This window comes from Trachurus japonicus, chromosome 12 (assembly GCF_045865225.1).
Source record: "Trachurus japonicus isolate A0001 chromosome 12, Traja_1.0".
In the NCBI taxonomy this organism is placed as follows: Eukaryota; Metazoa; Chordata; class Actinopteri; order Carangiformes; family Carangidae; genus Trachurus; species Trachurus japonicus.
Window position 1 is genome coordinate 17,814,812 of NC_140918.1, and position 27,137 is coordinate 17,841,948.

At 42.5% G+C, this 27,137-nt stretch overlaps 2 protein-coding genes across 2 annotated transcripts; one reads left to right on the plus strand and one right to left on the minus strand.

Annotated features, from left to right (window-relative positions):
- Positions 1 to 1,580: 1,580 nt before the first annotated feature.
- Positions 1,581 to 8,885, minus strand: ccng2 (cyclin G2). Its single transcript, XM_085793656.1, has 8 exons — positions 8,818 to 8,885; positions 7,443 to 7,588; positions 7,170 to 7,307; positions 6,605 to 6,855; positions 5,977 to 6,055; positions 5,747 to 5,845; positions 4,529 to 4,728; positions 1,581 to 2,824 (listed from the first exon to the last, which is right to left on the minus strand). Exons 2-8 carry the CDS (start codon positions 7,545 to 7,547, stop codon positions 2,689 to 2,691), a joined length of 1,008 nt encoding a protein of 335 aa, XP_085649782.1. The 5' UTR covers positions 7,548 to 7,588; positions 8,818 to 8,885; the 3' UTR covers positions 1,581 to 2,688.
- A 1,203-nt stretch (positions 8,886 to 10,088) lies between these two features.
- Positions 10,089 to 25,763, plus strand: ccni (cyclin I). The gene is made up of 10 exons (XM_085793657.1): positions 10,089 to 10,145; positions 11,151 to 11,310; positions 17,941 to 18,075; positions 20,265 to 20,339; positions 20,431 to 20,571; positions 21,361 to 21,489; positions 21,692 to 21,793; positions 22,242 to 22,404; positions 22,677 to 22,891; positions 24,115 to 25,763. The coding sequence occupies exons 2-10, from the start codon at positions 11,197 to 11,199 to the stop codon at positions 24,340 to 24,342; spliced, it is 1,302 nt and encodes a 433-aa protein (XP_085649783.1). The 5' UTR covers positions 10,089 to 10,145; positions 11,151 to 11,196; the 3' UTR covers positions 24,343 to 25,763.
- Positions 25,764 to 27,137: the final 1,374 nt, after the last annotated feature.

Here is a 27,137-nt window from a genome sequence, read left to right on the forward strand (position 1 = left end):
GTCAATTCTTAGTTATTCAAAGATGAAGAGAAAGTATTGAGATATTTATCTCAATACATGGGGGTGTAACGGTTCACCTAAACCACGGTTCGGTTCAAACCTCAGTTTTCAAGAAACATTTTCAGGGCTCCAGATGGCCCATTAAAGGACAATTCCAGGCGAATTCAACTTGGGGGTGTATTTTCTAAAGTCTAAAAGAAGGAATCTGAAGATTTTCAGTTTAATTGCTCCTGTTTTGCAGTAGTTGTGTCTGTCCCCGCATCGCCACGGCAGCAATGAATAGGAGCGGATGCAAGTTCCACTGTTTAGGCTGTTTACAGCCCTCAAAGCCGCATTTTTTTTCCACAGACAGCGTCAGATGGCTACTCAAACATGCACCGAGAAGTTTATTTACTTCAAGCAAGCCGACATGTTTGTAAAACTAGATCTAATTCAAAGTCTCCCGGAGTCTCGCGCGAGACCCAGTTGCTGTGCTCGGTGTGTTCAGGTGCAGTGGGAAAAGCTACCGTTTGTGTCATAAACACAGGAATATCAACTCTTGACTTGCTTCAAGTAAAAAAAACTTCTCGGCGCATCTTTGAGTAGCCACCTGACGCTGTCTGTGGAAAAAAATGTACACTTCAAGCAAGTCAAGAGTTGATATTCCTGTGTTTATGACACAAACGGAAGCTCCGACTGCACCTGAACACACCGAGCGTCAACTTGGGTCTCGCGTGAGACTTTGAATTAGATCTAGTTTTACAAACATGTCGGCTTGCTTGAAGTAAATAAACTTCTCGGTGCATGTTTGAGTCGCCATCTGATGCTGTCTGTGGAAAAAAATTGCGGCTTTGAGGGCTGTAAACAACCTAAGCAGCGGAACTTGCATCCACTCCCATTCATTGCTGCCGTGGCGATGCACGCACAGACGCAACTACCGCAAAACAGGAGCAATTAAATCTTCAGATTCCTTCTTTAAATTAGACCTAAAATGTTAGGGAAATAAACCCCCGAGTTGAATTTGCCCAGAATTGTCCTTTAATGGTTGTGAATTTAACCCTAAAATTTCAGACTGTGTGTAAATGTTTCATCTACTCAAGCATGTGCAACCAGTACATTTGCTGTTTGTTTGTTTGTTTTTTCTGTTTATATTTGTGACGGCGGTGAAACGTGGAAGGGGCGACTCAAAGAATCTGGAATGTCATGACAGGTGGCAGGCCAATATGTGTGTGGGCGGGGGGTAAGTGGGTAATGTGTGAATGGAGGAGGGGAAGTGCATGGTCAAGTGTCTGTCTTGGTTCTCTTCCTTCCGTGTTGTTGGAAGGTTTGTGCTTCAGCGTCTCAGTCGGTCTGAGACAGGTGGTTCAGGAAGACAAACCTAAATCCTCTGAACCGAGGTTTTCCCGTTTGCTTCAAAACCGTTCCACCCTTATGAGTTAGAGACAGTCTGTCAGCTTTCACATACCAATGATAGAAGTGGATGCTGTGAAGTTGTGTTTGATCAATAAACACTTATTTTATAGTGTCGATGCTGAAATTGTCTGTTGTGACTGTGACAAGACCACGTCAGCTAGTGGAAGAAAAAGACCAAAAACCAAAGGTTAAAAATAACATTTTTATAAGATTTTTCTTTTTCAGTACATGTGACAAAAAGAATAAATAACTTAATATCTACAAAGAACTATTAACAGTTTTTTTTGTACATCATTTACAGTTTTACATATTTTTGTATTAACATTTTCTTTACATTTTGAACATTTTTTAGACTTTTTTTTGACACTTGGTCAGCATTATTTTTGTTCCATTCAACACACTCTCTTAACAGTTTCAAACACCAAAGACTTTTTTTTTTTTTAGCTACATCCTAAAGTTGGCAACTTTAAATTTATACCAGGATCATACATACACACACACACACACACACACAAACACACACTTAGATGTTTTTCTCTGAATGCCCTGTGGTATCAGTGGGACTTCATCTGAGGGTAAGTTTGCTGTAAACGCAGTGATGCTACAAATAATGCTATAAAAACATTGCTAACGCATCAGTTTCCCCTCCAGACACAAACTCCGACCTCCAGTTTCACCATTTAACACTCAAGATTAGAACTGAGATTAAAAGAAAATTGTGCAAATTCAACTTTGTAACGGAGCATTAGAGTGGCCAGAGGCGTAGAGCTTTCACTCACACGTGGAGGCGTTGGTTATCTCAACAAGGATTGTGGTAATGAGGCCTTCACTGTCACTGTCTATCTCAGGATAACTAAAAACACACTCCAGTCTTTTCTAGAGACAAGACAACACGACTGTGGCCACTCAGTGTCCGCACAAAGAGAGAACTCCTCATTACCTTTAAGAAAAACAGTCTTGGATTAATAACAGTCAAAAACATTCCATTAAATAAACATCACGTTTTAGCAGATCATCTTCTAGTCTGCAATGAGAACTGTTCAGCCACTGCATCCAGTGGAGCAGAGTTTATCTTGCTAAACACCACTTGAATATCCTTAAAATCCTGCATCCTGGAATGTGACACTTCAACATGCACCGACACTTCTACAAACTAAAAAATCTAACCTAATCTACCAGAAGAGTCAGCTGCCACTTAATGTGATTCTCCACCAGCACCGAGGCTTATTAAGCAATAAATTAAAAAGAGGTCAGATAGAGGGGTTGGGGGTGACGAGGCACAGGACGGCGGGGGCTTCAGGCGTGGAGGAGGTGCTGGCGGTGTTTTTGGCAGCGGAAGTGCAGCGGGAAGAAGGGCCCTTCAGCGTCGCTGCCCAGAGAACTGCTGAGGGACTCTTCACCTGAACTCATCATGTCTTCACTTGAATCCTCACTGCAGACACACACACAGAGAGACACGGTCAGGAATACGTACAGGCCACAATCTGACTTGTGTTTGACCTTTTATAATACAAAAAGTAACAGACAACCACCTTTATTTGTGATGTTACAATACTGAACCTTTTTCTCATGTCGTATAAATTCAACATTTTGGCAAATTCACCTACTACCATAATCCCTATAGTCATAGGAGTAGGTTCATCACTTTAATTGTCGGTGCAAGCTGTTTTTAGATTGGTGGGGCAGAGACGCGAGCTGCAGGGTACTTTCACATTTCCTTCATCAAACTAAATATAGTTTGATGCGTGGTGAATGTGCAGGTCACAACTTGTCCACCAGAGCGTTTTGGAGTTGTTGGATTGTGTATTTGATGAGTTTGATGAGGGAAATGCAAAAATACCATATGCCTCCGTAGCGTTAACTGAGCAGCTCGCGTCTCTGCCCTGCCAATCTAAAAAAACAGCCTGCACCGACAATTAAAGGTAATGAACCTACTGCTAAGACTATAGGGATTATGGCATTAGTTGAATTTGCCAAAATGTTGAACTATCCCTTTAAATTGACTAACAGTGAAGTCACAGTTAGTAAGAAAAACAACAGTTACGTAGCAAGATATCAGTTCCTCAAACAGCCGGTCATCAGCTGGTCTCATGTTGTGACTTGTGACAGTTCAGCAGTATTCTCTCTGCTCTGCCGTCAGTCTGTTGACGTCTGCTCTTTCTCTTTCTCTGGTTAAAGTTCAGTGTCAAATGTAACATCAGTAAAATGTGATTTTCTGGAGCGAGCTGCTCTGTGGCTCCGTGACCAGCTGGGAGAAAAGCCTCCGTGTTTGGTTCCTCTTTATTTGTTTTTCACACGTTGCCTCACTAAAAACTTTTCCACAAGTTCCCTGTTACATAAAGGTGAGGCTCCCCGGGCTGTGTGACGTAATGGAAACGTCTGTGTGTCAGTGGGACGTGCCCGGTGACTCGCGCACACATCCCATCATACAGCGCTGGGAGATAGGAGAGGCCCCAACAGGCTCAGACATTACCCCAGGCCTGGTCTGTGTGTGTGTTACAACACAACAGAAACATTTGAGTTGCCTCAGAAGACTGTGATGTGAGTGACAGACACACTTCACTGTAAAAACACCTATTAAAGATCATCTGAATTATCTTGTTAAGACATAAACTGGTTATATGAGTTCATTTCTGTATCATATAAAAGAGTTGTGATGAGACATTGAACAGTTTGTCACCAGAGAAACCAAAACACACCTATGCTGACACATGGGTGTGTTGGGTTCCTTGTCATTTTAAATACCTTTATTGTTGTCAGGAGTGTTTGGTATGTATTACCTGAGTGATCTATCACATGATCATCTGCATCAGCATGAAACTGAAACCAGTGATGAACTGGTCCAACACCAGAGTCTGGATTTAGCTCTGTCAGCTCTGACAGAAAAATCTTGTACAAAATATATTTTCCAGATTAATACTTTCTTTTTTTTAATGTTTTTTTTTTCCAATTAATCTTTATTTTTAATTTAAACTGAATGATTCAATTCTGGTACTAAGATCCTAGGATGGATTACATGCATCTAAATGCACTAAACCATAAGTGAAGGGTGTTATTCTTATTAATAACTTATAGGGTGTTGCTCAGGTGACTTTTTGTGTGTGTGTGTGTGTGTGGTGGTGGGGGGGGCTCTGACCTCTCGCTCTCGTCCCAGCCTCCCTCTGGGATGGTGGGCAGCTCGGGGACGCTGCGGTAGCTGTGCAGGTTCTGGGCCGTCCGCCGCGACACGATCCACTGCAGCTTCCTGTGGTTGGGTTTGCTGCATTCTGGGGAGGCGTAGTCCGACAGACACTGGGCCACACGGCCGCTCCACAGCAGCAGCTCGCCGTCTGCAATCTGAAACCAACAACACAGCGCTTCAGTTGAGCTTGTTTGGCCCCCTGCCCTGAACAGTAAGTTAACTGACATCTGAGCGTTTCGAATGATCCATTTACTGTATTTAACACAGAGTGTAAACGGAAACCTGGATTCCTTTTCTAGGTTAGGGGGTTAAGAGAAACCTGATCGGCTGCTCACGTAATACCTGAACTTTAAACCAAGGCCTTGGAAAGACAAACATCCAGGGAACCAGTATTATCACTGAGGCAGCAACATACCAAGACCTGAAACAATCCTACTTTCACATACTGTACTAATTTAAGTGGGGGCTTCTTAAATGACATCCAAGAAAGACGCCTTCTTACACACCTCCTAAATTTCCACTTATAGATATGGCGGATAAAATAGTCGGGAGCTGAGACGTCACAACACAAGACACCAGGTTACATAACCACACAGAGCTCAGCTAGGAATGACTAAACGCCCTTGCTGCTCTTCAAAATAAGATTTCATATCAATCCAGCATTGTGTTTACTTCCCTCTCATTCAGACTGAAGCTGGAAACTCCCCTTGAAGTGGTGAGCCTGCAGGCTGTATGGCTGCATAGTGAGACTGTCAGTCTGATCAGGAAATAGTGAGCAGATACCAACAGTTAATATTCCTGTAATGCCATGTAAATATCTGGACTCTCATTTCCTCAGTTGCTCCCATAAGCAATGTCTCTTTTTGGGGGTTTTCCATTACATGAGGTCTCGGCAGGTGTTAACTTTCCCTCACTGTGTTTATAAGGCTGTCCCGATTATCATCTTTAGCGGAAATAATGAAAGTAATGGCAAACCAACACTGCATATATCCAAAACCATGCAGGTTTCCAGGATGCCAAGTAGCCTACTCATCTTAATGTAACAATTGCCAATGAGAATCGGTGTCAAAAAGGAAAAAAAAAAAAATCGATCACGGACTTCATGATCGATTACCATGGCAACGAATTAAGCTTTGAAGCTTCGATTTTTTTGGGTCAGCCCTAGTTGTTTACCTTCAGGTGTCTCTGGATGTGATAGGCTATCTCCAGCATGTCCTCCGACTGAACAGCTTCGATCTCCTGTCTCAGCAGAGACAGGGCCAGGACGGACGGCTGGATGGGTAAAGAGACAGGAAGGAAGAGATACATTCATTATTTTATGTGGAACTAAACCTAAAGACAAACAGACAGATACAAAGAGACAGAAAAAAAAAACATCTGTAACTTGCAACAACTCATTTTACCTTTGCTTTAGAGAAGGAGATCCGGCACAGACAGGCTTTGAGCTGAGCCTCCAGCTTCTCAAGGTTCAGCTTCTCCTTCCTGCTCACACACAAACACATAGTCAGGTTAAAGTGTGTTTCCAGGTCAGAGTTAAGAGTTAATCTACACTTTTGAGAACAGTCCAAAATCTAAGTCTGTTTAAATTAATTATTGACTCATCACAGAAGCTCCTGAAACTCCAATGTCAAACTGAATGTGTTTTGAAGCAAAGTGCAGCAAAACAGATTCCAACGATGTGCGAGAGTTATGCAAGTGTGAGGTGTTGTTGGCCGCAGTAGCTGACAACAAATGTTATCAGTGCCCTTCTGTCACTGACGGTGGAGTTGGCTGATAGGACGGCTGCACCACGTAAAGTGGAGCTCTGTAACTAACAGGCAGTGGTGTGGAAAAAACACCACCACTCAGATCAGTGGAAAAATTCAGCTGTTTTGGGGTGCGATGTAAAAGAGGAGGATGAGCTTAAAAAACAAGTCGATCTAAAGTACAACTTGATGTTTGATGCAAGAGAAGAAGCTAAATATGGATGTTGACAGAATGTTACTTGAGGTGAAATAAATCTGTGTCATTTCCTGTACGTGACGCTCTCACCTGTCTGTGGAGTGCGAGAGCGTGATCTGGTGGTACAGGTGCAGGAAGGTTAAGGCAGTGATGGCTTTGGATTTGAAGTTGAGCTTTTCCCCGATGATCTTCTCCATGCGGCTGAGGTCGGACACGGTGAACCTGCACTGTCCGATGCGGATGAGCTCGTCGGTGGGCGTCAGGTTGCACTCCTCCTCCGTCACCTTGGCCGCCATGTGGAGGCAGCTGAGGCTGACGCAGGACAGGTGCTTTGGCTGGATCTGAGGGATGACAGGTGAGTTAGAAACAGTTTCACATCGACTTGCTTACTAAGAATGCCATGCTTTTATGTCGCTAAAGCATTTAATCACTGCACTGGATTTATGTTTTATAAACAACCGATTAAGGAAGAAGGCAGCTGTATCCACAAACCACTACCCTCTACCATTGTTTACTTCTAATTTCCTGTTGCAATGACACCATTACAACAGGCTTTTCCAAACCACACAAGTAGTCAAGAGGGTGTCACCACACCCTGAGAAGGGTAGACTAAAATGTCCTGTGTGCCGTCCTATCAGGTGTAAGCATGTCATACCCTCATCATGGCCAGGAATCTGTCCAGCAGGTTAACAGCCAGGACGAAGGTCTGGGTCCTGTAACCAAAGAAGCTGGTCAGACTCCACAGGTCCTCCACTTTGGCATCTCTGCACTTGGCTGAGATCCGCCTGTCGTCCTGGAAAAGAAGAGCGACAGACGAGCCGGTGATTAACCTAGTTTATCTGTCACAGCTCTGATACAGTAAAAGAAGAGTTCCCATTCACTGAAACTACTGTGGATCAGTATGATGGTGTGGTCAAATTTTGCTCACCTGTGTTGTGGATTCAATCAGAGCGAGTCCCGTCTCTTTGGGGAGGTAATAATCTTCCTGCTCATAATTCACTCGCAGCTCCTTCATCAGCTTGAAGGCATCCATATTTCAGATGGCACTGGAAGATTTTCACGACAGTATTTACACTGCAAAAGAGAACAACAAGGGTCAACTCCAAATCATAACTAAGTGTTCACGTCAGAAAAAAATCTATACTGTAATGCATATCAACGAGCAGTGTTTGCAGGGTGATATAATTTAATTTATTGACAAGTAATAAGAGATATATACGACAATGTTCCACAGCTATATGTAAAACAAAATCTTTCTCAGGCTAAAAATATACATTTCATTTTATCTGAGCAGCCCTGATAGAGTGTTTTCCTCTGGTTTCTATTGGATGATGACATTACTGTGTGTGACTGCTCTACATTGGCTGACAGGGTCACAGCTCTAAGCCCAGCCCACTTCCCTCAGCTGGTCCTCGGTGTCAGATTTCCTTTTAGGTTGACGCCTTCTGTTCTCTGACCGAAAAACAACTACTTTTGCAAGGTTCTGTCTGTTAATTAACAACCTACAAAACACACAAACAGGACCCACACGACCAGAAACCCACAGTTTTATCGTTTTGCTCGGTGCTAACGGAGGAAGCTAACGTCAACCGCAGCCAGCTAACGTTTTAAATCCTCTCTGGTCGGAGCGGGGGAGGGGCTGGGGGTTTTTCATTCCTCAAACGTTAAAGCCCTATAAAATTATAATGTAACGCAGGGTTATTGACTTAAAATAAATAACCAACCTTCTTAAACCACAGTGCACTAATGTTATTAACCGAAAAAACGTTGTTTTTCGGTGGTTTCTCCTCGTTAATAGGGGTTTACTGTTGTAATGTTTACCGTAGTGGGAGAAAAAAAAGAAGAAGAAAAAAAAGGTTGACTGGAGTCGGATCCAGGAGAGCCAAACAACACAAGATAAACACCGTCGGAAGAAAATTGAACAATCAAATAACACATTTTAGCCCCAAAACCACGACAAGAACAGTTCGGTGTCTGAAAGCCACTAATGTTTCCGTAGAGAAAAGAGACAGCTGAGCCTCATCTCTGTCGTTACAGAACCAGTGTTGTCGAAATGCAAAGGCAAAATATGTGTTCAACAAAAACAGACACGTTATTATTCATTTTTGACCATTGCTGGATGATGTTATAAGATGATAGTTTGGAGATTGTAACCAAATTAACGTCCCATTGTTCGGCTGTTTTTTCTCTCTCTCTCTTCCTTCTCTTTCTGTTACTAAAATAACGTAAATAAGGTTCAGATGAATACAGAACTACAGGGTTAATGAGTGTAGTTTTAGTAAAATGTAAAATATTCACTTTACCTGTTTTGAGGGTTAAATCCACATATCTGTTCTGTGTCTGCTACAGCGTAGTCTTATTCCTTCCTTCTAGTCTTTCTCCTTTCTCTTTTCTGTCTTTTGTTGATGTTCATAACGCTCACGCCCACATGCTACGTCATGGGAGTAGCCAATCAAATCAAGGCGTAAACTCAACAGGAACCTGAATAAATAAAATTCTGTAATGTTTTGATGTCGTTTTAGCTGAATTACGGACAGTTTTATATCAATACATTTGTACTTAGCGTCAATAATCAATCTTCAATCTACATAAGCCATTAGAACTGAAATACAGTGTATCCTTATATGTGACGAACACACTGTGATTGACGCCGCCGTTATCCAATCAGCGAGCCGCAGCGTAGAACGTTCAAATAGTCCGCCGAAAATGGGACGTCTTGATTGGCTGAACTGTTCTGACGCGATTATAGCATTACGTATTGCTTTTTGAGTGTGCCTCAGTTGTTTACATCAAACCTTGCAATAATAAATGTCAGCAAAAAAGATAATGTTGTGAAGGTTTCTTTTCTGCTCGTGGGCTTACTGCAGTGCTGAAAACATGGGTATGTTAGTCATAGTTCATAATACAAATAATTTCTTCAAGATATAACTGTCTACCGTGGTGGCCATAAATGACAGAAATTATGTTAATGACTTTTAGAGGCCCCGTATCCCCATACACACGCATATGTTCCCTGGTATAGTAAATTGCTCTGGTCTCCCAGGTTTATGGTTGCTGTATAAATCTGTGACCTCTTGGTAGTTGGGTGGATTTGAGTTTACTTGTATTGAATTGTATCATATGTAAGTGATTTGATGGTATAGTATACCTAGTTCTTCTTTATTTACTGTGTCTTGTTTCTAAATTAGTAAATAAAATGGTCACCTCATAACTGTCTGTCAAGAAGTAAAGGAGGCTCACTGATACACGACTGTTGATATATTTCATATGGATTTATAACAGGCCAAATATTTACAATATTTTAATACGTTTATATGAAACATAAATTTGATGGGACAATTCCACAGAGGGTGATTGTTTTGTCCTCCAGTTCTTGCCTTTACGTGGGCGGAGCCTCTCCTCTCTCTTCCCCCCGGGTCCCCTCCTCGGAAGTAGACGTATCTGTCTATATTCCGTTCTTTTATTTTTATACATTTTTTACAGTAACCCCTTTTCCCTTGCACTTAGCACCATGGAAGCGAAGATGGACTACTAAACTAAAGGACGGGTACCCGATTCCACCCCCTAATTACCTTTGAATTGAGTGGACCGGATGAAATCCAACTGTGGTTTTCTCCGCTTCGCAGGGGAGGTAAGTCTTGGGGCTCCGTCTACTTGCTGGCTATGAGTCAGCCATTTAAATGCCGCTACGGACTAGTTGGCTCAGTCGTCGCCTGTAAACACGCTATGTCTGGCACTAAACAAGCGTATCTAATAAACATGTATTCACTATGCATGTATATATTTTAAACACAGAAAATACGCGGCTAGCGATGGTACGGGAACGGCAGACTTTCATATTAGCTCCAGTCCAGGGAATAGCCGTATTCGGGGTAATAATGAAAGGAAATGCCCGGTAATGCACTTGCTTTGGGAGGCCCGGTGTTTCCCAGAACAAGTGGGACCTCCCCGAGGAAATTCAGGTGGTTTTTAAAATGAGAAGTTATCTTGACCACACAGTATTTGGTCAGACAATGGCTGACTTTATTACAGTTAGCTTGAGTCGTAGCTATCTGGTTAGTAAGCTGTTATGTAACGTTAACGCTCTGCTTAATGGCGTTATAGCAAGTGCAAAGTTTGTTTTTATGTTTGTTTGTTTTTTGTTTTGTTTTTTTAGATGTATAACATTACTGCAGTCTTCTTGGTGTCTGTCAGATTAGCTTGTAGTTATTAATTAACAGACCAGGTATAAACATGTCTGTCCAACGCAATATGCTGTTTATTTTTCACGTTTTGCATTAAATATTGGTTCATTTCCTATATCCTAGTAAATAAAAAATTAAATTTTGTGTTGAATTACCAATGCACAATATATTATGATGGAATGTACACTGTAATAATCCTGATGCAACATTGCTGTGAAGCTTCCTCACTGGTTTGCAACATTGCCCATAATAACCCAGGAAATCCAGAGATAGTAGATGTGTAATAACCACAGTCAAGCAGTTTCACAAAAACACCGGTATGTTGCAGTGTGTGTGAAGACTGACTGTGTCTTCCTTTGTCCCTTTGGTCACCAAAGTGTAAATCAACCTCACATCTTCTTTGTTGATGGGTCAGAGAATGTGATGTACTTATGTGCTGTGTCACTGTGCAGGTAGCTGTATCCAGTGGGGAGGTAGGCTCAACCAGGGGGAGGCAGAATGAAGTTCACTCAACCCTGGGGACGCCAGAGGCTGTCTTTTCTTCTGGAAAAGGCCGCCTCTAGGGAAGCCAAGATGTGGAAGGTCTACGTGCCAAAGAAGCCCTCCTCACAGGTGATTTCTTATTTCTGGGTGCTTTCATTCGTCAATCAAGGGAAGTAAAGTCGCACACTCGTAGCCGCGATGTCAAAAAGCAGGACTTTTTAACACAAAGTTACAAATTCATGTTGTCTGGGGAAATCCTTTCAGTGCAAGAGGGGAGTGGGAACAGGTACAAACCAGACTCCCCAAACCAGTGCACAGAGTAAGGGTAAAAATGCAAAATTTAAATACATTGAATGTCATAAATATCATTCATAACTAAAACCAAATAACACAAAAACCATTGAGACATATGAATGAAGGTCTCCATAGGGTAAATATAACATATAGCAGAACCGAAGAGGGGCACATAAATGCTTCTGAGTCTTGAACAGGCATCTGGAGAGCAGACAGAGAAACAACGACTGAATATTGCATATTACTGTCAGAGTTTTGAGGAAAACACGAGAGTCAAACATCTTAATTGAACAAAGTAGCAATACACTTATAAAAATGCTCCTGCAAAATGGAGAGGTCAGTGGTATTTCATTCATCACACAAGGGATGGATTCACTCAAAAACACATGTCGGCCTTGACCAACTAGCAGTGTTTGCACAATAGCTGCGTCCATTTTGTTTGATTGAGGCCTAAACAACTCTACAACTGCCTTTATTTAATAGTTTGGTTCATGTTTTATCTTGTCCACAATGTGATGTCAAAACCAAACCAACTTCAGCACAATCTCACAGTAAAGGTTTTAGTACAACAGCACCAGCAGACTGCCCTGCTCTCAGAGAAGCTCAGGGAGAACCTGGTGAAGATGAGTTTTCTTTTAGAATCAATAGTTATGTCACTAGCCCCAGCAGGACTTATTACCATAGTAAGTATTTACTTTGAACTTACTATTTAGACTAGTGTGTCCACAGTGTGCACTGTGTAGAATTCAGGTTTGTCCTCTGAACGTTCAGTTACAGTGGCAGAGACGAGACAGTAGATAACATGTAATCACGCAGCAGCAGTCCGTCAGACACACACACTGTGAGTCACTGAGCAACACTCCAGTGTTACGTTTAGTTTCTTTGCCTCTACCTGACTCAGTAGGTGTCACCCAGTTTGCATGTCTTAAGACACGTCGTCTTTCCATCTCATGAAGGCCTTGTGTCATCACACCCTTACAGTAATTGGCCTCACCCAGTTCATAAGCATGTCTCACACTTAGTATTTACTAATCACGTCAAAATTATTTGAATAAATATTGAATCGTTGATGGTCAAATTTTGAACACAGGTTATATTTCTTTATATTCCAGATATGTATTCCTTTTAATAATGAGCTTATTTGCTTTGTTCCTGGGATCAGTTGAACTTTTTGTCTCTACAGTTTAGTATTGTAAATTTCCCTTAGGCATTTACATGCATTAAAGTAGGTATACTATGTGGTTAAAAGAAACAAAGAAAACTTGTTAGGTGAGTGAGGCTTGAAATTAGAAGTTCAGCTACGATAATGTTTAACTGGTTCCATACTTTTGCTCATGTTGTGTAACTAATTGTGCCCCACACTTAAAATGTGGTCTGGTCTCTGCTCTCTAGACATTAATGAGTTCAAATTTTGTATTTTTTGGTCATAACGGTCTAAAGCCCAAAGTGAACCTGTTCCTTTTTGCTTGCATGAAGTTTGTTACTTTGCTCTGCATGATGCACTGATCTGTCGCAGCTATAGTTTTGCTAATAGCTGTTGCTAAATAAGTCATGATGACTGATAATTTCTGCTACATCTGTGATGTCAAATCAGTCGTCATTACGTCAGTACTGATTTTTCGTATCATTTCCAGTGTATTTGTTGCAGTAACTCCCTTAACCTCTTCCTCGCTGTTACTACAGTGTGGTTTTCTTGTATCTGTTCAGTCTTCTTTTCAGTTCATTGTGTTTTCACATGTACTGCTGATCTAGTGTCTAGGTGTAGGATTTCAAATCAGGAAGTCGAATGGAATTAGCAGAATTGTCTCTGACGGTTAATCCTGATCTGCTCTGCTGAGTCACTGGCACGGCTGCACGTTCATGACTCTGCCAGTGTAATCTGGCCAACACAACACTAACAACTTTGTGTTGAGCTAAGCACCAAAACCATGTCTATGAACCATAGACTGTAAAAAGAATGGACATAGCATCCGTGACGTCACCCATTGGTTTTGGGGAGTCGTTTTTGTGACTCAAATATGGCGGCCTGAACAGCGCCATGTTGGATTTACCGGCCGAGAACCCGCCCACTGGCCTCGAAGCAGCTGTCCACGGACCGCTCCGGACCTGTCACTCAACGTTTCCGCAACCTAATTGGCCAGAGTTTTAACCTAATAACAGTAAAACGGTAGAGTTAAAAAAAACATTCACCCCCCTCAGAGTGTGTGCGGGGGTAGAAACTATCGATTGAGACCAAAAAACGTTCTGACACCAGGCTTTGATCATGTTTATTGAGGATGTAAAGTTGGCGATTTTAACATGGGGGTCTATGGGGAATGCTGCTTTCTGATACCAGCCCCCAGAGGAAGCCGAGGGGATTGCAGTTTTTTGAACGCGGAAGTGAGCTTCACTTCTCAGACCGACAACTGCCCCCTTGCTATGGACGCACTACATTTAGTTATTTTCCAGTGCTCATTTATTAAAGCAGAAGTAAGCGATCCGGTCGTTTTGGCTAATGCTGCGTTCGAGGCAGGCTTTTGAAACCGTAAGTTACAGCTTCACGTCACAACTTACGACTTTGTAGCGTTCCAGGCAACCCGCAACTTGCGTTTCTCCGTCCTGTTGCCTGTGAAAGTCACTATAACGGCCACTCGTAACCTCCGACCCGTGAAGTTGTACCAGATCGAACTGGTACGACTTCACAGGTCGGAAAAACATGAGTTATGGGTTGCCTTGAACGCACCATAACTTCTTGTCAGCCGATGGAGTTAGCAGCCCCCGCCCTCGTCATGGATCTATTGGTCCTCGTCCCTACGTCAACACATTCACGCGCATCCCTTGGCTGCACACACAGCCCTTCATGCCGTTCTCTCTCCTCATTGGATAAAACTTGTAGGATACGAGAAAAGTTTTCTCCTCGGCTCAGAGCAGAGCAGAGGGACTGACAGACCCGTGTTTCGGTCCAAACACTCCATGTAAGTGATTCCCGTCGGAAGATATAACTATTTAAGACTTATATTAACACAAAAATATCGCTTACTTCTGCTTTAATTGGACAAGAGAACATGCAAAATATAAATAAAAGAAGATTCTTCTTCTACTTCTTAATTTAATGAAATTAGCAGGAGGCCAGTCTCTGTGGGGGAAACATGTCATCTAATATATGTCTCAGTGTTATTACACAACAGGTTTCATGTAAAGAATAACAAAGCCCTCTCTGTCTAGGCCTTGAACTCGCCTGTTTGTCGGTCTTGTATTGATAATGAAGAGCAATAAATTACGACACTTGAGAGAGTTACGATGCTTATCAGTGCCTTTGACTGGGTTATTACCTATGTAAACTGGTGTAAGAGGTCAAGAAGGCAGTCGGTCTCCGCGGGGACGTGTAAACAGCAGCAGTGTTGCTGGGTAAAAAACACCCCAGGCCTCCAGACTCACTTTATTTACAGTGGCCCCTAAGTTAAAACTTAAGAAGCGCAAGCAGAAGATTTAGGGGCGCACATTATTCACATTTTCTTTTCGTTCATGATTCTCACACTTTGGCCAGCCACCTGTAATGGCAGATTCCAAATTCTTTGAGTCGCCCCTTCCATGTTTCACAAGTGTTAAAAAAAACAGCCAATTTACTGGTTGCACATTTACCGTACTTGCACTGTCTCAAATTGTATATGGCAAAATGCCCCCTTTTAGGGTCAGACTGGAGCCCTGACCCCTTGCTGGTGTTAATGTTAATCTTTGTTGATTTTAAACGATCCATGGTTATTTACCTAATAATCCTGCTTTTTCCATCTAAGAAATAACACATAAAGTGATCAGACTGTTAAATCTGTAAGCTCAGTTGATGACCAAATATATTTTTTGTTAGTCTCTGTTTGTTTTAACTGAGAAAACAGGAAGGTTTGACTCAGCTGGAGAAGTGCTGAGCTCAAGAGTAGCTGTGATAGAGGTGACACTGAGGACTGTCTGAACCTGACCAGCACCCCCCTCCCTGTAAAAGAGACAGACAGTCTTGTCCATGTGGTCACTAAGGGAGTGCTCTGCTCTGAGATTCTTCTCAGTCTGTCTGTTTTCCATCAATGGGAAGTATCTGAAATTGGGTCAGTTGTTTTTAGTTTGGTCAGCTCCAGGCTGAGAGGCCGAACGGTGTCCAGTTGCAGTTTTAGTTGCCTAACAGGTCAGTTGAGCTCTTACCTTTGACCTCTGCTTCTAGTCCAGTACAAATCAAATATTTGGCATTTCAGTGGCCACACCTACCAAGCTTGCTACCAACTTACAGTATTTTCTCACTAAACATAGTGCGTTTTCAGTCAGCATGGTGTGTGGCTGTAGTGTCCAACCCAATACAAGTCACAGCCGTGTTTACTCAGTGTGGGGGGTCATAGCTGTGAGCAATAAAAGGTTTTGCTCAAACCAACATGAGAAGTCACCACCACCCAGCATCATGTAGCCATTACCAGTAAGACAAAGACAAACGTGTTTTAAAATGCGTCTGAAATCATTTCTAATGTATCTTTAATCTGAAGGAAATGTCATTCTGCATGTTAAAGGTCCAGTGTGTAATAATTCTCAAGGTATTACATCTGTATTAGTGTAGCCTATAATCGCTATAAAATAACATTAGTTTGGTTTTTTCGTAGCCTTAGTAGTTCTTTTTTATATACATATAACAAGGGTCTTGATTTAGAGAGTGTTGCCATCTTGCGCCGCCATGTTTGTATGGCAGCCCACATGGAAAATTCAGCCTGTCAGAGAGCACGTTTGTGAGTTTCACGTTCATAAATAAACCAACAAAGAACAAGGAGGAGGAAACAGCAGACATATGGTAAAATGGTTTAGATCTTCACCTCATGGCTCCATGCTCCTGAAATACTCCCACTTTTCACACTGGACCTTTAAAGCTAAAATAACACACACACAGTATCTGTGTGGTTCATTTGTATTAATGATACCTGATGCAACTGATTTAGTGAATCTACTGTGTGGTTATATTGATCCTATAACAATACCTGAGTGAATGAATGTGTAGTACGTCCTCTGTTCTGGAAAGCTGAAACTCAGGCCCATTCAGAAACATCATACAGGTTTGACTGTTGCTGTTCCCAGCCCAGCTCCTCATGCAGAGTATGTGGCTGGCAGCTGGCAGATGACTTCAGCTGTGTGAAGAACAAACTGAATGCCTGGAATGTTTTTCTGAGCAGATTTGGTGACTGGTTTGCTGCGTCTGTCAGGCCGGTTTGTCCTTTTGTATGTCAGTCACAGAGGCCTCTGCTGTCTGGGTCCTGATACAGTTGGATCAGTAAGTCTGGGCTAACCCTGCTTGGCCCCATATGTAAACCAGGGCAAGTGCTGACCTGAAATAGTACTGCTGTCTTTAAGAGACAGGAGAGGACTCACATCCTGTTTTGTTTTGTGTGTTTGGAGGATTCCTCTTACCTCCCTCTGGATACACTGTTCTTTGTGTTGTTGTTGTTGGTGTTGGATGGTTTTGTATGAGGGCTGTCACAATCATGACATTTTAGTTGACGATCAATTGTCATACAGATATTTAACGATTTCACTGTCTTTTTCTAAACATTTTATGCCACTGTAATAGTAACATAGTTTAATAATACACCTACACCTTATGAAGAAGAAGAACAGCCATTTATTGGCATTAAACATTGGAACATATCAATAAAAAACACATTTCTGTTTGCAAATGAATCCATGATGCTAATGTCAGTCGATGCTCATTGAAATGTGGTCGTTGTATATTAGAAATGAAGCTCTTTGAGATAAATAGTTTGTGGCTGTACTCAGGCGTCAGTAAACCATAGAAGAAGGAAGCGCCATGTGATGATGTCATTAAAAGAGGACCAATCAAACCTCAAGCGGTGGAAAATGATGAGGAAACAGTGATGAAATCTGACATTTCTGGTAGTTTCATGCAGCTGTTTTTATACAGAAGAATGGAAACCATTTTAACTGTTATGTGTAAATGATTGTTGTCAGCTCTAATGATCGCAATCAGGCAATTATGTAATAATTGTGACAGGCCTCTTTTGTATAAGTAGAGAAAGCAGTAGTAGTAGTTCTTAATTGACCTTCTTGACATTACTTTTTTATCAATCATGAGAAAACATTTTGTTTCTTTATTTTGTGTTCTTAAATAACAGAAATTATTTGGCCACTGGCGCACTAGCAGAATTAATTTTGATATTTGCAAGAAAGCAGTTTCATATGTTAAGATCAATATTTTTTGATGTATTTATAGTCATCACCTTTTACACTGTTTGAAAACAAAGAATAAAGTTGGCAGATTGGCAGAAGGGGAGTAGTGAGAGTGAAAACAGGACTACAAATTGAGTCTCATTTCTTATTAGACAGAACAGGATGGGTATGTTCTATTGTCCCTTTGGGGAAACAAATGTTCCAGTGACCAGTGCAAATCTCCCCAGGGCCTCAGAGACCACGAGGCTGATATTGTTTCCTTGTTGTTTACTGTAGGATACAGACATCTCCCCGGCCCAGCGGGACGAAGCCGTGCGTTGGTTGACGGAGCTCCACAGCAGGCTGCAGCTGTACCCAGAGACCCTGGTGTTAGCTGTTAGCATCCTGGACCGCTTCCTCGCTCCCATCAAGGTAACTCAACACTAGTAGCACAGCATCATCAGGGATCAGTGACCAGTGGGAAAACATACTTAGCACAAGTCAAATCTTTCCACTATTTGGTTCTGCACCAAATGAATGTTGTGAAGCCTGAGCATTTTATCTACCGGTATATCTATACAAGAAAATGTTGCCTTTTAACTAATAAATCACAAAAATCACAGTTTTTTAAAGACATCCTTGCGTGATGGATGTAAGAATTTAGAGAAACCAAGGAAAACAGCTGTAGGGTAAACAAACATGAGCTGGTCACAGGGCCGTTGTATAGGGGAGAAAGGTGATGATAATTCTAGGGGCCCAGCGCCCAGTAGGGCCACAAAAAACCCCAGTAGTCTAATCTTTGTATGACTGATTTATTCTACATAAGACCCTGACTAATACTCATAATGCTGCATTAGCATCAAAACAAAGTAGGCTAAATAAAAAATGATAATATGACATTTAATATGACAAATCATAATAGTCTCAGAAAAAGAGTGGAAAAGTCAGGGACCCACTTAAGTATTCTTTCAGGGGGGCCAGAATTCCTAGCCACGGCCCTGGTTGGTCAAATGTTGTTTGTTGGACTTCCATTGCAGCTACCATAACGTTTCTCTCAGCTGCCTCTCAGCTGGATTGTCAGTGTTTACACAGGAACTAGTGTCAGTTGTGATCGTTCTCCCCTGTCAGGACTGTCCCACGCAGCAGACAGGATGTTTTTATCTGAGGGACAAAATGTACCAAGATTATCACGAGCTCAGCAAACAAATGTGAAAGAACCAGTTACAATGACTGTCAGTTATCTGGAGTAATCTTCATATAGCTGTAGAAGTAACCGTCTCAATGGTACTTCATCACTCCTGTTGCTCAGTTTATTATGATGTAGATTTCAGTCATCAGTCGATCCTCACATGAACCATTCCAGTACAATTGGATAGCCGTCTCTAAGCCACTTCCATTGGTCTTCAACCACTCAGTCCATCAAACTTAATTTGTGAGGAACTTGTGCATTTAGCTAGTTCATAGTACTTCAAAGATTACTGGCAAAAAGGCATTGATTGTAAAAGACAGTAATATGTAATATAATTAATAATAACACCTAAATATAGAATAAAATGCAATTCTACTCGACAACATAGATACAATAATAATAATAAGAGGTGTGTGTTGAGTTTCAACACTAGAGGCTGGGCTCACATCTTCAGGGAGACTCGGAGCACTAAAGCTAAAAGAGACCTGTGCTTCAGAATGACTAACAGACTGGAGGAGCTGAACTGGGTCATTTAATGTATGAACTGCTGGTGCATATAACTAGACATGCACCAACATGTCCCCGTCCCTCTGGTCTTCTGGCACTGGTCAGCACTGGCAGCTCTTATCAGCTCTAGCTGACTCCAAACATTTTTGGTGAGAGCAGACAGGGCAGTGAGTGTGTCCTGTCCAGATGTCCTGCTTGATATAAAAACATGGACATGTGTCTCTAAGCCCCACACCAGCCTTGATGTTGTCTGGATGAAAGATCACACCAAGCTGTGTTGCTTGGTGAAGCGTCCACTCAGGTCTGTTCTCTGTGTTTGGTTGCATTGATTCTGCCCTCTGTCCCTGGTGCTGAATATGTCCCCCATAGCATGTGGCTGTCCCCACTCCCCACCATGCTTTAGTGCAGAGACAGCATTACCCAGGTGATGAGTAGCATCGCCGCCTCATACTTTCACTTCAATATTATTATTAAAGCTATGAAAGCTGCTCTGTGGAAACAGAGCCTCTCTTTACACCAAGTGTTATTCACTAAAACTCAGTTTATGTTTTATGGTGTCACTGATGCTTCCTCAGAAACCATGTTTTTAAATGCCCACTGAAACAAGCAGCTGCAGGTGAACTAAATATGTTGTACTAGATTTGTACACATATTCTACATGAAGCAAACATTTAAACTGATATAACACAACAACACACAGCTCTGCTTGCTCATGCCAAAAAAAAAACAACAACACTATTTTGCTTAGCGTGCTGACAGCTAACAGCCATGATTACACCATTTCACTGGATGGAGTGAGAGTCATAATAATATTAATTGTCCAACAGACTAACAACAGAAGGCTGCACACTCATGTAAGACTGACTCAAGATGTTATTGATTTACTGATTGATTGGATTATTTTGTTGTTGTTGTTGTTTTCCAGGCTCGTCCAAAGTACCTGCGCTGCATCGCCATCGCCTGCTTCTTCCTGGCTGCCAAGACATGTGAGGAGGACGAGGTGAGGACAAACTACCGGTACTCAAAATGAATACATAATGTCATGTCATGAGTGGTCCTAACAGGTGTGTGTGTGTGTGTGTGTGTGTCAGTGTGTGCCCGCTCTGAAGGAGCTGGTTGTCTCCAGCAGCTGTGGTTGTTCTCCATCAGATATCCTGAGGATGGAGAGGATCATCCTGGACAAACTGAACTGGGACCTGCACACCGCCACAGCACTGGACTTTCTGCACATTGTATGTCTGCAACACACACGCACACAAAAACGCATTTATGTAGTATTTTAGTAGAATGTTCACTCACCGAACATTTCAATCATTCAGATTTATTTATAGAGCACTTTTCATACAAATAAAATGTAGCACAAAGTGTTTTCACACCATAAAAGCAGACAAAACAAAGAACAAATAAAACCTAAAGACACGCAACTACACACACTCATTTCTAGAGCTTGAAAGAAGGCAACTGAAGCGCTATCTTACTCTCAACAATTTGTGGAAACACCAGAGACTGGATAAAACCAGATAAATAAAGGGAACTAAAAGTTAGCATAAGTGCAAGGACACGATAAAAATAACTAAAATTATACAATAAATAGACTTAGAATACAAAGACTAAAAAATAAACGATAAATAAAAGGATAGGAAAAATAGTAAAACAGTAAAACCTGTAAGTAAAATCTACGGTAATCAGAAGCCAGGCTAAAAAGCTGTGTCTTAACTTTTGATTTTAACAATGTCCACATTCACAGCTGCTCTCAACACATCTGTCATCAGGTCATGAGGAACTGATTATCTGATGAGATGTGTTTGTGTCTGTAGTCTAATGGGTTCACATAGTGACACCTGGTGGTAGAAACAAGTTAAGTTTCAAGTTTTGAATTTTTATTTTCAGGAGAAAAACAGATTTGCCCCCAGGTTTTGGGATCTTGACAACCAGTGAAGATGTATGGTGCTGAAACAGAGAACTGTTGTTGGGTCTTGTTGGATCATTCACCAGCCTCTCCTCTCCTCTCTCTGCCTCAGTTCCATGTGATGGTGTTGTCGTGTCGTTCCGGGTTTTTGGACTCCATGTTGGGCCTGAACCGTTCTCAGCACCTCGCCCTGCTCACACAGCAACTCTACCACTGTCTGGCTGACCACACACTCATACAGGTAAACACAAACACACACACACACACAACCTTTCACTTGGCTCCTCCATGATGTAGCAGTGGTGTTGTAAAGTCAAAATGTTCTGAGGCTCAGTTTTCTATGTATTTGATTTCACATGTATTTCTTCTAACTGAATCCATACTTGTTTGCCTGAGCTGTCGACCTGCCAGTGAACAGCTTTGTCCTTCTTTTGTCCTTGTAGCTCAGAGGATCCATGCTGGCCTTGGCCCTCATCACCCTGGAGCTGGAGACCTGCTGCCCCGACTGGCTGGCTCTGACCATCGACCTGCTGAAGAGGGCACAGGTACCAGACCGCTTCTGTCTCACTATGAGCTACAATGTATGACCAGTTGGAAAAGGCAATAAGGATCAAGATGCAGCAGAAAGCTGACACTTCCCAGTCGGGAACTGTAGTCAAGTTATTTATATCCAGTTATTTACTAGGTGACAAAAAAGTCAACCTGAAAAGAGTCTGTATGAAGCCGCTAAAATGACACATAACGTCGCCACCTACTGTATGTAGAGGAGGAGTGCATATAAACTGGAACAAGGACAGAACTACTAACTTCAAGTACTGTCTGATTGAATCTAATCTAACTGGGACCCTTTGATTTGAATTGAAATCGATTCAGGAAATACCCAGGCCTGTCAAAGAGCATCTTCAGGCTGCCGGGCAGATGTGTATGTGTTGGTATTTTACTGTTTAATGACTCAAATATGTAAATGTTGTCTTGTTGTTGTCTCCCTGTCAGATCGACAGCTCTGAGTTGATCCGGGGTCGAGAGCTGGTGGCTCGTAGTCTGTCCACACTGAGAGCTTCCCTGCCTCCCAACACTGTCTACATCTACCAACCCCTGCAGAGCCCCCCCACTCTGCACCCGGCCCAGGACCCCCCGCCCCCCTGCTCCACACTGGGTACGTTTGAAGGAGACCCCCCCCCCGTCTATCGTCTGTTTCCAGGTGTCAGGGTTGTGATAAACTCTGACCACTGTAGCCCACTTCCAATGGTTCTGCCATATCACACACAGAACTATTGCCACTTGTGTTGCATTATGGGTAACGGAAGCTCCAAGTTTTCCTGAGGAAGAAGAATGCCTGGATATGACGAAAAATAACTTTCTTGTTAGAATATTCACAAGTTAATGAATCTAATAATGAATGTGTTTGTGTGAATTGTGGCCCCCCAGGGACCCTCACCTCCACCACAGAGTCTTCCAGGAGCCACGCCCTCACCAACGCCTCCACCCCCCGGCCACAGACACCTGCTGGGGGGGAGGAGGGGAGCACGCAGCCCTGGAGCGACAGCAGCATCCCAACTCTGCTCTCCCCACCCACAAACCTCTACCACTGTAACCGCCTGCAGAAGGTCACGCTGCGCTGCAAGGCCTCCGCCAAGCGCAAGGTAACACCATCGCTACGGTAACATCAAAGCACCTAGTAACAGCATTAAAGCAGATATCAGTGGAATGTTTTTGTTAATATAAGTCCTAAATAGTCCTATTTTCCGTCAGCAATCACTTACATGAAGTATTTCAGCCTAAACACGAGTCTCTCCGTCACTCTGCTCTGCTGTAACCCGAGGAGAAAATTTTCCTTGTGGGATACAAGTGTTATCCAATGAGGGGAGAGAACGGCATGAAGGGCTGTGTGTGCAGCCAAGGGATGCGCGTGAATGTGGTGACGTAGCACGAGGACCAATTGATGCCTGACAAGGGCGGGGGCTGCTAACTCATGGTGCGTTCAAGGAAACTCGTACTTTGTGTTATTCCTTCCTGTGAAGTCATACCAGTTCGATCTGGTACGAGTTCACGGGTCGGAAGTTACGAGTGGCCGTTATAGGGAACTTTCACAGACAACAGGACGGTAAAAACACGAGCTACGGGTTACCTGGAACGCTACCAAGTCGTAGTTGTGACTTGAAGCTGTAACTTACGGTTTCAAAAGCCTGCCTTGAACACAGCATTAGCCGAAACGGCCGTGCCACTGATATCTGCTTTAATAATACATTAAATTATCGTTTGACTGGTTACAGATTCTCACATGACTGTTCTCAGCTTTTCTTATGCTGTGTCTCAATTTGAATCCTTCCATACTTACTTACATACTCCAACTTATTTTGAGTATGTTAGAGTGTTCACAATGATGCATTCATAACGGTCATAAAGTTGATTGTGCATCAATGGACACTTCTCTCCCTCAATGATCGCTGCCTTGGCTACGTAGCAGAATATAATATATGTAAATCAACATACTGGCAGGCGGGGGGCAGAGTAATCTCCTCCTCATATTAAACAGGTGGCCCACACAAACAAAAAGAAAAAAAAGGTACGAGTAAGGTGTTCATTATCACTAATTGAAATTACAAACGGAACAAGCCAATAGACATGTTGACGGGCGACGGTAGCGTCCAAAAAGACATTGGCAACTGTTGCGATGGTTAGTTTGGGTAAGTGCACAACGACAGTATTCCATCTGAGACAACACTAATGGCGCTTTTCCACTAGCTCGGCACGGCATGAAGTATTGAGACACAGCTCTAGTCTCTTCATTCCCTGGTCTGTGGCAGGCTCAGTAATAAACCACATAACAACCACATTGACAGTCCTGGTCCCTCTGTGTGTCCAGGTGGAGGAGATGGAGGTGGACGACTTCTACGACGGGATCAAACGGCTGTACAACGAGGACGTCACCGCCGCCATCGCCGTCCAGGAGGGGGCAACACCTGCGCCGGGGGCCGTAACATCAGGAGGAGGAGGAGGAGGAGGAGGTCTGAGCACCTGCAGTGTCCTGTTGTCCCGACAGGAAGGCAGTTCTTCCCCCTGCCCGCCTCTGCAGCCTGTCAGCTCCTCCTAGCCACGGAAGCCGTTGACCCAAACCACTTCAACTCTGACATCACCTGCCTGCCCCCCCCTCCCCCACCTCACATTATTAAACTCCTCCAATCAGAGCGCTGGGACCGTGTCCTGTGTCACGGTAACTGGCAGCGAGGGACGGCTCCCTCAGCAATAGTGTGTTCAGAGAAGAGAAGAGAGACGTGTTCAGTGTTCACATTTGCATGAAAAGCAATACAGAGGCAGCTCCTGGAGGGACGCCGTCCTCCATGTCCCCGCTGGGGAGGACACATCATTCTAACCCCCCCACTCCCCTCCCCCCAAAAAAGCAACAACACAGATGATGTCAGAGGTTAAAGTGGTTTTGGTGCAAATGACCGCAGGCTGTTCAGCTGTACCGAGGTCAGTTCCCATCATGCCCCCTGCTGCAGGAAAACAGAGCCCCAAAAAAAAATTAAACATTCAAAAACTAAAAAAGTGCTGCTACTATCTGATTAATGATATTTGTTGAAATGAATACAGTATATAGAAAGGTATAAAAAAAAAAAACAATAAATAGAAAAAGTTACCTTCAAAAAAACCCTGAATTGACTTGTTCCCCCGTGTCTCGCCCTCTGTCCTGTCCTGGAAGACTTTTGGATTTGTTTGTCAACTTATATTTGTTGTTCACATTTTAAACTCTTCTTTTATTTCACTTATTTGTGTTTTTATTCTGTCCTCTCCCCCTCCCTGACTCACTCTGCATGGTTTCCTCTATCTATTTATAACTTCCTCTTTAACGAGTCTAAATCAAACGTATGAATGTTACTGTACCGACGATTATCTGTCGTACTCACCCAGATAGAAAACAAGTTGTTTTTGTTTTTTAGTTTGTCTTGTTTAGTTTTTTTTGGTTTTTTCTAGTGACGTGCAATTTGATTGTTACTAAGAATCCTACCTATGAATCCTTGTTGTCTCCCTTCCCTCTCAGCTCGGTGTGACTGCTCTGCTGAATGAAAGCTTCTCAGGTTGTTTTATTCACCCACCCACCCTTCATTAGTCAGCTGACTAATGATCATTAGTTACTACAGCAGGTTCATGTGGCTGTTGCTGTAAACCCCACCCATCTGAGACTAGAGGGAGTTTAAAACAAACCCTCTCAAAAACTCTGAAGGACCAACAATTGTTGTGTTACAGTCAAAGCCTCATTCTTTAAACCTGTTTTAACTAATTCAGGTTAGAATGATAAAGAAAATAGTCCGCAGTCTCTATGTAACAGCACCCAGAGACAAGTAAAGGTTTAGTTCATATATTCATATGTAATAAAACAACCTTGAGTTATTGGAGGCGTTTTAATAGTAAGCTAAGAGACAAAATTAGGTTTTTGAGCTGAGCAGACTCAGAAAAAGAAGATGAGTGACAATCTTCACTTTGATGTAAAAAAAGAAAAAGAAAAAAAAAGAAGCTAAAACAACACGCTCTGTTTTTATCTCTTGAAGTTCTGTTTAATATATTTTTATTCCTGCAAAAAGCTCTGTTGCTCCTGCTGTGGTGGCTGCTGGTAGCTGCTCCAGGTCCCTGAACACACCGCGGCACCAAATAAAGAGATACCAGTATGAAAACTGACACCGAGTCCTTTGTCTTCATTCGTTCATGTTGTCAATCAGTTAAATCATATGATGTTACATCTTACATCCCTCATACTGATCACATCTTGTTGGAGGTTAGAATATGTTCTACCACAAAAGGTCACAACATGCCAGTATGCAACATAACAAAACAGTTAACAGCAACAAAAAATAATGAGTTATTTGTTGTATAAACTTTTATCCTTTTAATTGACCCTACATATACTTTCAACTTAGTATGGGGTTTCAAACAAGCTTCTTGTGCGAAGTCAGAGACTACATGATGACAGAAGACACTGTAAACTCTAATTTGTCATGTCATGTTTTATTTGAAGCAGGTTTGGCACAAAAGTACAGTCTATAGAAAAGCAGTAACACAGGACAGCAGCAGGTGTAAGACTAGATGAGACAAACTGTTTGTAAAAGTAGGCTATAGAAATTAAATTGCCTTGCCTAGATGAAGTTAGTTATGAGCCACCAGATGTTACACATGAAGAATCTTGGATTCTATGAGAAGATCTAGCTGTTTTAATCTGATGTACAATACGTTCCATTCAAAGTGAGTAGGAATTGATAGAATAGGTTATATTGTAGGAGAAACTCATGGAGGCTACAGGCCACTGGAATCATGTTGTGACCCAACCAAACCACCGGGTGGCAGCAGCTGTTAAACCAACTGACAGATGTAAATTAACCAAATCTGACAGCAGGATATTTCATATGAATCATGTTAAACTCCATTAGATAATCTGAGTTTAACTGATACATGTAGCTAAAAAAATTACCTATATGATTAAAGCAGAACTGCACTGCATTAGACCAGGCTGAGGAGGGAAATAGATGGGCATGGCCATTTTATTTGTATAGCCCATTTTCACAAACAATTTGTTTCAAAGGGTTTTACACAGCATCATAACAACATCCTCTGTCCTTAGACCCTCACATCCATAGGAAATACTCCTGAGAAAACCCTGAACAAGGAAAGGGATGGGCAGTGCCAGCCAGGTATCATGTGTCTTCCCTTTGGACCTAGAAAGTGTCTCAGCCCTCCTGACACAATGCACATGTGGCTGGCCCAGTTGTACAACTGGAAAGTAGGGAGGGCGAGCCAACCCAGCTGCAGTGGTTTCAGTCCAAGGTGTGGCTTCTTACACTGTCATATAAACTTGGACATGGCTCTCTCAGTATCAGAGATCACAGATCACAGACC

Coding starts and splice junctions, on each gene's coding strand:
- ccni (XM_085793657.1), top strand. CDS start 11,197: ATGAAGTTCACTCAACCCTGGGGACGCCAGAGGCTGTCTTTTCTTCTG. Junction 11,311..17,940: donor CAAAGAAGCCCTCCTCACAG/GTGATTTCTTAT, acceptor TGTTTACTGTAG/GATACAGACATCTCCCCGGC. Junction 20,340..20,430: donor AGACATGTGAGGAGGACGAG/GTGAGGACAAAC, acceptor TGTGTGTGTCAG/TGTGTGCCCGCTCTGAAGGA.
- ccng2 (XM_085793656.1), bottom strand. CDS start 7,547: ATGGATGCCTTCAAGCTGATGAAGGAGCTGCGAGTGAATTATGAGCAG. Junction 6,856..7,169: donor GATTCCTGGCCATGATGAGG/GTATGACATGCT, acceptor GTCATCCCTCAG/ATCCAGCCAAAGCACCTGTC. Junction 2,825..4,528: donor GGCTGGGACGAGAGCGAGAG/GTCAGAGCCCCC, acceptor GTGTGTCTGCAG/TGAGGATTCAAGTGAAGACA.